General features: G+C 46.2%; 1 protein-coding gene across 2 annotated transcripts in view; it reads left to right on the top strand.

The window, feature by feature from the left end:
• The window catches only part of VPS13D (vacuolar protein sorting 13 homolog D), a 2,979,414-nt gene that overhangs the window by 51,160 nt on the left and 2,916,042 nt on the right, over positions 1 to 12,212 (top strand). For both annotated transcript variants that reach the window (XM_078642819.1, XM_078642818.1), the window contains exon 6: positions 5,566 to 5,682. In XM_078642819.1, coding sequence (XP_078498945.1) covers positions 5,566 to 5,682 — 117 coding nt within the window. The remainder of the gene's footprint in view (positions 1 to 5,565; positions 5,683 to 12,212) is intronic.

Genomic DNA, 12,212 nt, shown 5'->3' with positions numbered 1-12,212 from the left:
ACATACCCCAGAAAACAGAGTTCGGGGGAGCAATGTGCTGGTTCCTGAATGACATCCATCAACATCTTTGTCACGTCCGTCCAGAAGGCAAACACACACTCACCCTGCCACGCCACGTGCAAAAAATCTGCATCTGCCACACCACACCTCACACAGTTAGCATTTTCTTGCAAACCATATTTAAAGAGCTGCACTGGGGTATAATATAGTTGATGCAGAAACTTAAAGTGTATTATTCTCAAATTGCCATTAGCTGTTAAACGGCCAGTGAGAGTACAACAGTCAGTCCACACATCAGAGGTGAAAGCATCGCCCAGTACCATTCGCCATTTTGCAAATGAGGGATTTTCCTGCTATTCCCGCTCACGCAGAGACGCATTATAGAGTTTTGTAATTAGCCCCCGACGCTCCTCCCCCGCCAGCATCGCCTGCAAAGCCCTTAGAGTGGTAGGCTCAGTCGGGTAGTCCGGGTAAGCAGCCTTAATGGCCTGTCGCACTCTTACGTACGTGAAACCAAGCATAAAACCACTGTTCTCGCTCCTCTGCACTTCCCGCAGTTTCTTAAATTGACCCTTCTCGTAAAGATCCCCTATCCGTGTGACTCCTACTTTGGCCAGTTCACTAAGAGCTCGATTCTCACGGGCAGCCGAGATATCCGGATGGGACGCCAGCGGCAACAGCGGAGCATACAGATACGTTAGTCGAACTCTTTCTGCCAGTTGTCGCCAGGCCCAAGCTGTACACTGCACCCCTCTCATAGGTTAACATTGGGAATTCCTTATTGCACTTTTAATCTGTAATTCCTGATTGAGGAGGAGTCATGTTTCATATCATTGTAATGGTAATGATAAATCCCTCTTTACTGGTAAAGTCGAATTTATCATAAATCTTTTAAAAATGCCCCTGTTAGAAGGTGCAAACACAAGGAGATGATCGACGGAGCGCTGAAACTTTTCAGACACTCCCCCCCAGTCACACATCTGGGTTGAATCCATCATCATTCTTTAGCTCACTTCACCGGCCTAGTTCAGACCCAGTTTTATGCAAATCAGTCTTGACCCTGTGCCTACTGGGAGCAGTCCAGCCCGAACTGCCAAGCCAGGTCTTTCTGGACGGGAAACATGCATCCTAGGACCGGTTTGGGGGTAACATCCCTCATCTGCCAGACTAGCTTGAATCCAGTGGCAAAGTGAGCAGGGGACCCATGAGGGGCAGGGTCTAGACTGATTTGCATATGGCTGGGTCCAAACTGTGGTGGCGTGGTGAGCAAAAGAACGATGGATTAAACCCAGATCCTTGTGACTGGGGGTGAATGTTTGCATTGTTCAGCATTCTGTCCATAATTTATTCCTTTTACTTTTAGAAAAATTGCATTTTTCTGCTCTTAGCACTGAGTGCCTGTAGTCTGTCTCCAATACACATGTGGGATGGGTGACGGTTGTACTTTGTGCATTCCATCTAGACAGCCACACACAAAGGAAGCTTAGTTGTGACTGAGTGGCCATCCACATCCTGATCGGTCATACTGGGCGGGATGGGAGGGAGTAGCTGACACTTACACATGAATAGGCTGTGTCCTGTACCCACACAAAGGGCTGCATACCTCCCAGGGTAAGTCTGGAGCTAGAGCCGGGAAGGAGGACCTCTGCGAACTTAAAAGCCCTTCTTTTAAGTCACTCCCACTTCAAAGGCACCACTGGGTATAAGAACTGGGCTACTAACCCTACCACTTCAGTACACTACTGGACCTATGAAGACTCTGCCAGGAAGAAGGACCACTGTGCTGCTACAAGGGCTGCACTCTGCTGGACTGCTGCTTTGAAAGAACTACTTTTCTGCTGTGCTGCCCAGCTGCCTGTTAACCTCTGCTCTGCTGAAGGAGGACTGGACCCATCACACTTTAACTCAGAGTGACTCCAAGGGCTCGCTTGTTTAAGTTTAAGGGACATCAAAGGCTTCTCATGAACCTGCACCAGCACCTGGACTTTGCTTGGTGCAAATCTTGCCCTAACAAGTGGTGCCAATCCACTCCTGGACTCTTGGAAGTGGGTATAAAGTGCTGCAGCTACCAGAATCCACGCATCAACGAAGTCCAGCCAATCAAAACCATTGCATCTCCGTCGGCGCATTGCCGCTGCTGCTCGGAGTACAGACATCGCTTCGCCGACTGCGCAGCGCATCGTCTCCAGTTTCCAACGCATCTGTGACTTTGCGCTGCTCGCTGCCTACGCATCATCTTCAACCCAGCAGTTCGCCAACAACTCATCACCTTGTTGCTTCCCGCATCTCAGCTCCGTAGAGGGCGCATCAAAGGTACTGTGCCTCAGGCCAAGGCTGGTCCCTGTATCCGACCTGCGCCCCATTGCGGTCGGCCTGAACTTTTAGATTTTCTCGGTCTAGTGTGACCAGATAGCCCCAGTTGGCGGTTAAAGCTTTTAAGCACTACAATTTCGTTTCATCTTTGAAAATTCATAATCCCGCTTATACTTATTAGACTTTTGTTGTTTTGATCTTAAGTTTGCTCATAAAAATATAAGCTATTTTTCTAAACTGTAGTGGAGTCTTTTTGTGGTATTTTCACTGTGTTACTGCCTGAAGTGTTGCACAAATACTTTACACATTCACTTTTAAGGTCAGTCCGCCTGCTCTGTGCCAATCTACCAGAGGGTGAGCACAGGTTAATTTATGGTGTGTATCTGACCTACCCTGACTACGGTTGCGGTTCCTGTTTGAACAAGGTGCATACCTCTGCCAACCTTGAAACCCAATTTCTAACAGCATTGTATTCAAGTGCAAGGTTATCCAGAGATTAGAAATGTAGTTTGTCATCATAATCTCTTCTTCACAATTGGTTTGGAATGTCCTGCTCACTGAGGCAGGTATTAAACAAGAAGCATTGTTGGAATTCATCAGAGCCCTCTGAGAAGCTATTTTTCTTTTGATGCTCACAAAGTGACTGGTGCTGAAGGAGACTCCACACTTTAGGCAGTGTGAAAGCTCTACAATGTAGTTTAGATGGGTTATGAGCCAGATGCAGTGACCAAGTCAGCAGCGCCTTTGGTACCAGTATGAAAATGACCTGCCTCTTTTTCTCATTCTTTCTACTGCCGACTCATGATGGGTTTTGGTGACCAGAACCTCTCAGAGGGGAAGCAGACTTGGGGTTCTATTGGTGCTGGATGGACAAACATTTTGTGTCTGATCATGCCTGAAGAGTACTGCAAAAGTGTGATCCTACCTCGCAGCTCCATTGCGCCAATGTTCTTTTTAGTTTTCAAAAGGTAAAGAGACCTCTTTACGGAAGCAACATACTTATGAAGAGTTTGCTGTGACAACAGCATGTACTATTAATGGGTGTCTTAACACAGAGAAATGCTCAAGTTCGAGCATCCTGCAATTATTGGCATCTCCAGTGCCTTGCCATTTAATGGTAACACTTTATCAACTGATTGGGGGTGGGGGGACTGGGTTAGAGCCGTCCGATGCTAAATTCTTAACTGCTTCATCCCATTTCAGAAAATCTGTTGGGCTAAGCATCATCATTCAAGATGAAGCCCAGTGCTTCCCTAGATACCCATCATCCAGTAGACTGGTCAATAATGTTGAGGCATAAGGTATGCCACTGCTGAACTCTTGATAGGAGTGCAGTCATACCGCAAATCGCAAGCATGCTGAAAAGCCCATTTATCCTACCCGATTCTCTCCTATTTACATTTGTCAAGCTTATCTGAGAGATGTTATCCCTTAATTTTGTGTCTTTGCAGATAGAACATAGTGTAAGGCAACCTATTATGTTCTTTATAGATCGAGTACTGGAATCCTCAAAATAGATATTGGAATCTTCCTTGAAGGTCAAAAAATTATGTCCACTACCTGCAGAAGGCTAGTTCAGTTCTGAAAACACCAAGACAAGAAAATAGTGTCACAGTGGTGCTTTTTCAATAAAGACGGCCATTGTCACTGCTTTTTTAGCCAGTTTCGAAGCAAAAGTTTCTGTCTTTGTTTTAAAGATATCTGTGTCATCATGAGATGGGGAGGCTCCCTCAGACATAGTTCTCTTTATCGACATTTATAGTGGGAAAACTCTTGTTAAGTTAAATGGGCAAATCCAGTCAACTGAATTGGATCATTTTTGATGCCCTCTAACTGCAACAGCCGCAAATATTGTACTAATAGTGGAATTATTCTGATTTGATTGGAAATTATGCAGAAGGTTTAGTGGTTGACAACGTCACTAAATATAATTTGAAACTTCCGTTTAGTCCCTCAAGGCGGCGGGGGATTAAAACAGGCCCAGTTAACTTGGAAACTCAGTTGCAAACGTACAGGAATGATGCCGCAAGCTTTAAATTTACTCAGTGGCATAGCAAAGACTTGTAACCTAATGAAAGAAAAGAAAGTGGACCCCTCCGCTGGTGTGGTAGTAAAAAGCAGCTATAGTTGCCACAGCACCTACATTACTATTGATAGCTTAGCCCTGGAAGTTACTGTGGTTTTTGAGCTTGACATGCATATTGAAGGCTGTCAGCCAAGTTTGCAGAGGATGTTGAATTTGCGTTACATATTATGAAAAAGCTCTGGAATGGGAAGTGTTCACATTAGTAAGTCCTTTGCAGAGCGTCTCCTTTGATTAAACACTTCCATTACGATCTATAGTTTGTCTCCTGGCCATGAATGGATGCTATTCCGGGACAAAGAGAGACAGTAAGTTTTCAAGAATAGTTGAAGTTAAAATATTCAAATGATACACTGCTGAGAATGAGGAATAGATGGAAGGCCGTGAATTCTGTAGAATAAAATACATTTAAAATATAAATATTCAGGTTTGTTCGATAGAACGTACAAAATATAATTAGCATGAAATGATATGATTTCACTTGAAAACTATTGTAGTAAGAGAAAAAGCAATGCTTCCCAAAAAACCTGTGGATGTGTGTAACCCTGTTTCTGATGGGAGATGTATGTGTTTTCTCTACATTAATTTTGCTGAGCAAAAATACTTGACCACATAATGTAAACATTTATGCTTGTTATGAAATCTACATTCCGTAAAGACGTTGCATTTAAATTGCACTGCCCCTCCCCAAATGGTTGTTATGCTGTGCAAATGGGTAACTTCATAACTGTACACCATACAGTTGTTAACTGCAACCTGTGCAGTGGGCTTTCCAGTTGGAATTCTTTTCATTTGAATGTGGTTTCTCTTCAGAATTGCTTTAGTATTTGCTTTGGATTAGATTTAGAAAATGAAGAATGTTTTTATCAATTAACTTTGAAATTATTCCCATATTTATTTGAATGGAATTGGTTGTTTACATTTTTTTTTACTAGTGGTGTACTGCAGATGTCCGCGGTTATTAAAGCCATCAAGAAACTGAGGATTGGAACAAAGGCCTGTGAAGTCATTACATACTATTTATTCGAAAGGCTATATGTTTGCTTAAGCTATATCATGTAATTTCTGGCTTAGCATTCTAGGTGTTTCTCCAAGATTTAAACACAATGCTTAAAGCAAATGCTTTTGTTTTAAAAAAAAGTAAAACATAATAATTTATATCCTTTCAGTTACAAATACAAGATGTTCATTTGAGGTTTGAAGATGGAATTACAAATCCTTCTAGACCATTTGCATTTGGAGTTTGCATAAAAAATGCATCTGTTCAAAATGCTGTAAATGAACCGGTAAGTACACAATTGTAATCTTAATCGATGCGAACCATCTTACCAAAATAATACCTTAACAGCTAATGTATTCACTCGCCAATGTTATACGGATGCTATGGTGAATTTGGTAATTGTATCTGAAATCCTTTCACAACACATTTTTGTTACCTTAATCTACATTTATTCTTCAGATCAAACGTCGTAGCTTTTTGCAGTAAGAGCGCACACTGTTCTCTTTTACCTGAATTTTTCTAACTTTTGCCAACCAGACTCGCAGCTGCCTTCATACAAACCCATTCTTAACTAAAATAAGCTGACCAATTTACTTTGCCCAGTGGTTTTTTTTTGTTGCTAAAGACTTTGTGCAGTAGGAGTTGGCAATATGTGGAGTTTTGCACCTTGTCTGGCTGTAAATCAGGCCCCGCCGCCAGCCTCAATAGCACACAGCTAACAGCCATGTGCAACAACAGTTGGCCTTAGGCCCTTGCTGTAACCCAGGCTCTGCAGCCAACTTTTGCTGTGCACATCCAGAGGCCATGTGCAGTGTTGTTTGGTCACTAACAGAGGGCTAGGCACCAATCCTTGTCTTTCGGCTAACCTCCGCTGGACCTGGCCCAAACTGAGTAATGTTACAAGTAGATGGTGTAATGAGGAATGTCCTCAATGTCATTCAAGATATCATCTGTGATGTAATCAATGAAGTCATTTAACATGTCATGAGTGATGTCATATTTAAGTTTGTAATTGTTGCATGGCCAGGGAGTGAGTTATGGTTTATTTAACTAACCCTAACTGGTGAATGTCGCTTTTAGATTGTGTTTGTAGCCATAACTTCACCTTTACTGTGTTTTTTTTCAGTGAACTAAATATCGCCAGTAGGCAGTTATAGTTAGGACCTAGTTTGCATAGGAAGGGCGTTTTTTATTCTGCTAATAACTTTGCCTCCGTTTGATGAATCTTCAAGAAAGTTTCAAAACTAGTTTGCCAGTCACTTCAGCTGCTGTCTGCAAAGTTTCAGGGTGATCCGCCAAGCTGGAGCCTTGACAAAGAGAGGGTCCTCAAAAAGTGTTTTCACTTAAGCAATTTCCCATAGGGTTTTTAGACAAGACAACTGCCCGAACCGCTAAACAACAGTACACCAAATTTGGCAGAGAGCTAAATATTGGTCCAGAAAGAGTGCTTTTTGTAATTTGGTGTATATCTGTTCAGTAGTTTGGGAGTTTTTAAAGTACAATATTTGTGTATATCTAGAGACTTGGATCCTCAGAGCTACACACCCACAGCATTGCCATGATTGGCTGGCCGCAACCTGAGAGGAAAGTTGCAGCCACCACTTCTACATCGGGACTCGATTTTCAGGGGGAAAAATACATTTTAAAAGTGATAGAAGGGGTAAGGATGCAGGTACCTTGACCCCATTGAACTGATGGAGGGTATGTGAAGGACCCCCATGGACAAGATTTGTCCCAAAAAGATTTTTAATATGTGAGGATCCAAGGAACCACGGCGGTGCTCATCGTTATACAATGTGCTCCGTGGCAGATCCCGACCCCAAATAACATTTTAAAAAACACATACACCCACTCACAGACCCACACATCTTCTCACTCACAGACCCATAAAACCACTTAGACACCCACTCACAAACCCACACAGCTGCTCACACACCCAATCATACACCAACACAGGCACACACACACACCCACTCACAGACCCACAAAACCCCTCACACCTTCTCACAGACCCACAAAACCTCTCACGTCCTTACACAGACCCACAAAACCCCTCACAGCTTTACACAGACTCACACAGCCACTCCCACACACCTACTTACACTCCCACATGCCCACTCACACACCTACAAAACCACTTGCACACCCACTCACGGACCCACACAGCCACTCACACTAGTACTTCCACACACACTCACACACAACATGCCCACCCACACTACCACTCACACACCCACACAACTCACACCCATACAGCTGCTCACACACCCACTCACAGACCAACAAACCTACTCACACACCCACTGACAGACCCACACACCCACTGACAGACCCACTTACACACTCACACACCCACACAACTACTCACATACTCACTCATACAGCCACTCACCCACAAATGTACTCACACACCCACTCACAGACCCAAACAGACACTTACACACCCACACAATCAGTCACTCACCCACAAAACCACACAAACCCACTCAAAGACACATTCACACACCCATATACCCACTCACAGACCCATACAGCCACTCACACACCCACTTAGTCACCCACACAACCACTCATACACCTGTATAACCACGCACACCCACTCATAGACCTACACAGCAATACACTCACACAACCACTCACAAACCCACACCCACTCACAGACCCAAAAACTCACTCACACACCCACTCCAACAACCACAGTCACTCACACACATCCCCTCACACACCCATACCGCCACTCACACACCCACTCACATGCCCAAGCACAGACACACACAGCCAATCACACACCCACACAGCCACTTCCACAACCATACAACCACTCACTCACAAAACCACTTATATAACCACTCACTACCCCCCAGCCACTCAAATAGCCACTTACGCACTCACACAACCACTCACACGCCCATATAGCCACTTACACACCCACTCACCGATCCACAAAACCACCCACACAGCCACTCCCACACCCACTTACTTACCCACACAGCCATCCACACACCTAAATAGCCACCCACACTCCGGCAGTGATACACCAATTGAAATTGCTTTAGCATATGTTTGTATTAAATGTTATGTTGTTTTAGTATTAAAAGTGTGCTTTTGGTTGGGACGGGAACTGCGGATCCATAATATGAATTCAAAGAAAGAAAGACTTGGGGCATTGCATTCATAGAAAGACTACATAAGTTACCTTTCTTTAATTTTAAAATTTAATTAAAAAAAAAAAAATATTTGCAATTTTCATTAATTGGTCCATAGTGTTACATAGCAGTAGATTTAGGTACATGATGATACATTGATTAAACATATATCGACTGAACACATGTATATACTCTGGTTCATAATTTTCCCTTTCAGACAATTCCGTGCGTCAACATATAAGTTGAGAGTGTCACAATGTCCCCGACCTGCACAGTTAGTCACTCATATCTGACAGGTACTCTTCTGGTGGCGGATCGCAAATGTTACCCCTGAATGTATTCCATTTTCCCCAAACCCGCGTCCACTGCTTGGGGCATCCCCTGTGCATAAATACCGTTTTCTCCGCTATCATTGCGCCATCCATGTCACAGCACCATTGACGGTAAGAGGGAGGAAGTCTTGCTCCCCAGTATTGAGCTATATCCCACTTCGCTATAATTGCACTCAATGTAGCCCTGGGCTCTGGGCCATTTGATCTAGGTCTTCGGCTCCCAGATATTTAAAAGACACTTCTTGGGCTCCGGTGCAACTGTAGCTCCGGTTACCCTCGAGATGGTATGCATGATAATCTCCCAGTATCGTTTGATCTCCGGGCATTCCCAGAGTATATGATAAAAGGTACCTAGCCCCCCGCATTGCCTCAAGCAGAATGGTGTGTCAGTGCGACCTATCCGGTGCAGAGTTGTGCATGTCTAGTCGGTGCGATGGAGGATTTTCAGTTGCACTAATTTTGTTTAGAGGGTATTGCCACTTCTTTTGGGGAAGCAAGTGCTTCTTGCTAATTTGCCTCAATCAACTCCCCAATGTCAGTCTGCCACCTTTCTTTATGGGTGGATGTGGGGTCCGGTTGGTTATTTATGATCTTGCAGTAGGTTTGGGAGATCGGCTTTTTAACCATATGGTCCATCAATAGTCTATCTCTCTATCTCTAGTGGTGATGCCTCTGAGAGCACAGTACCCGGAGGAATAGTTTTCAGGAGTGCATGTCTAATCTGCATGTAATGAAGGGTTTCCGTCAATGCCATCCCATATGTTTCTTGGAGCTGAGCGAATGTAATTATCTTGCCCTTTTTCCACAGATCCCCCACCTGGGAAATTCCTATAAGGTCCCACTGTTTGAAGCCCTTGCTATTACATAGTTTACCTAAGCGTTGGGTCTCCAAGAGCGGTGTGGCTTGCGTTATAACCCCTTCCCAGCCAAGGGAGTGCTGCTACGCGTACCATATAGGTACTTAGTGTGCTGTTGGCCCTAAAAGAGAAGTACCCCTATGTTTCTTATAGAGTGCTCCTATGACACCAACTGAACCGAGGACATATCTATCCATGCGGAACGCTGGTTCCTCCTGTGGAGCTTGCATCCATTGGATTATTACGGTGAGCTGCGAGGCCCAGTAGTACAGCTTTATGTTTGGAAGGGCCCCAGTAGGGGCGCCGGATAGTGTTAAGTTCACATCATTCCGAAGATAAGCATTGGTCCATTGCAGTCAAGTCCGCCCGCTTCTGGGCCTCGCTGGCAATCTTGCAGAGTCCCTTCATCTGATAGTTATAGAATCGCAGGGTCGGACCTTTTCCTCAGCGTCCGTCTTTCGCCTGCTCTCCATCCTCTGTTGAGCTTTTGTCCCTGGAGCCCGGGGAAGCGTCCTCCAGCAGCCCCTGGTGTTGCTTCTGGCCTAGTCGTTTAGGCCTGGATGTCGGGCGCCATCCCTCAAGCCAGTCATGGGCTTCTTCTGGTGTCTCGAAGAACCAAAGTTTTCCCTCTGCTTCTACCCGCAACTTTGCCGGGAATAGCATGGATTACTTTAGCTCTCTGGCTCTCATTTCTCTCTTGACCTCCAGAAAGCTGCGACGTTGCTTAGTCACTGCCGCCATGTAGTGTATGTAGAATGTAACAGTGTAGTTCTCGAGACGAATTGGAGGGGCATTCCACGTCATCTGGAGGATCGCATCTCGGTCACAGAAGTTGAAGATGTGGGCGACTATAGGCAGGGGGGGGGCCCGGGTCGTGGTCTGCCACCCAGTACTCGGTGAGCCCTTTCAACTAAAAAGAAGTTGGACAAACCACGCGGTTGTAGCTGATTTTTTTTAATGAGGTTTTCTACAGAAAGGTCCAGTGCAGGACCCCCGCCTTTTCCGGTAGCCTATAATCCGGATGTTGTTGCGTCTCGAGCGGCCTTCCTGGTCATCAACCTTGGCCGCCATTAGTTTGTTGTCTGCTTCCAGTTGCTCGATCTGGTGCTGTAGCACGGCAGTATCTATCGGGAGAGTCGTCGTTGTGGCCTCCACGTCCGTCATTCTCGTGGCCATTTTCTGAAAGTCAGCACGGATCAACTAAATGTCCGAAGAGATCGGCCCTAAAGTAGTTTGGAGCTTAGTCAAGGTAGTTATAATGTCCAGCAAAGTGACTTTTGCAGGTTTCTCATTTTGCCGGGCTTCCCCCCCCCCCCCGCTCAGTTTGCGACCCTGTGTTGTCCGGCGTGTCTTTATTGTACGCATATTTGTCCAGCTTGAGTTGCTGCGCAGTTCTTTGTCCCCGGCCCGCCATTGTGGCTGGTCCTCCGTATAGCACTCTATGCAGCACTTGCGGGCGTTAGTATTCGCCGCTGCATGCCGCAGAACTGAACGTCATGTGCGGCCTTTTGATTTTCCTGCGCCCGCACCCTGCAGCCTGAGAACGTGTCTGGGGGGGTTTCTACCAGGAGTCCTGGCGTATCTACGCACCGACATCCTCTGGCTATGTTTCAATGCGCCCCAATTGCAAAAGTTCTGGTCGCGTCAGTGCTGGCTTCTCGTATCTACCTCTGTAAGTTTAGTCACTGTGGTTTCCCAGTCACCGCTGGCCCATGCTTCATCATTTACAGCCGGGAGCAATCAACACGTGCAAGTCCTACCCGCAGAATTGCAGCAGGTCAGTACTGTCTTCTAGACTGGCAGCACAGTATTGGCAGTGCAGTGTTGGCGGCAGGTAGGTATTAGATGTGGTGTTGGAGGCATATGCAGGAAGTGTCTTCGGCGCCTCCCCAGGGAGCACTACTGCTCCAGGAGCAAGCCCCAGCCAGTGTACGCTCAGCTCTACTGACCTGAAATGGGCGATGCATGTGAGGGCGCCCAATGTCCACAGTGCACAAAACGGAGGCGGCAGGTCGCAATCACTCCTCCGTAACCGGCGTCCGAAGCTGACATAGAACACAGAGCTCCGCTCCCCGCCGTTCTGTAGGCAGTATCCGGCGCCGCCGTGGGGCCGCCCTTACTCACTTGCAGCTCTCGCGGCGCGCCTCGTTGATCACTCAGATCTCCACACAGCTTTCTCACGCACTCGCCATTCAGAGCCCGAGCAAGACGGCAGCCGCAGAGTCTCCGGAGCGTCGCCCGATCGTCCACAGGAGCCAGTCCGTGCCACCTTCAATTCTATGCGGCCCACGAGCCACGCAACGCCCCGGCTCCACCGCACCTTATAGGCTGCGTCTCTTGTTCACGACGCAGGCTGCTTATTTCAGTATGCTCGGGGCTCAGGACCCACTCTTGCGTTTACGCTAGGCCTCCGGCGTCTCGCCCGCTATTCATAGGGCGTCCTATGCCACCGAATCAGTGCACGGATCGATTGGGAAGGTG

This window comes from Lissotriton helveticus, chromosome 5_1 (genome assembly GCF_964261635.1).
Source record: "Lissotriton helveticus chromosome 5_1, aLisHel1.1, whole genome shotgun sequence".
Taxonomy (NCBI): Eukaryota; Metazoa; Chordata; class Amphibia; order Caudata; family Salamandridae; genus Lissotriton; species Lissotriton helveticus.
This window is presented reverse-complemented; position numbering and strand designations above follow the sequence as displayed.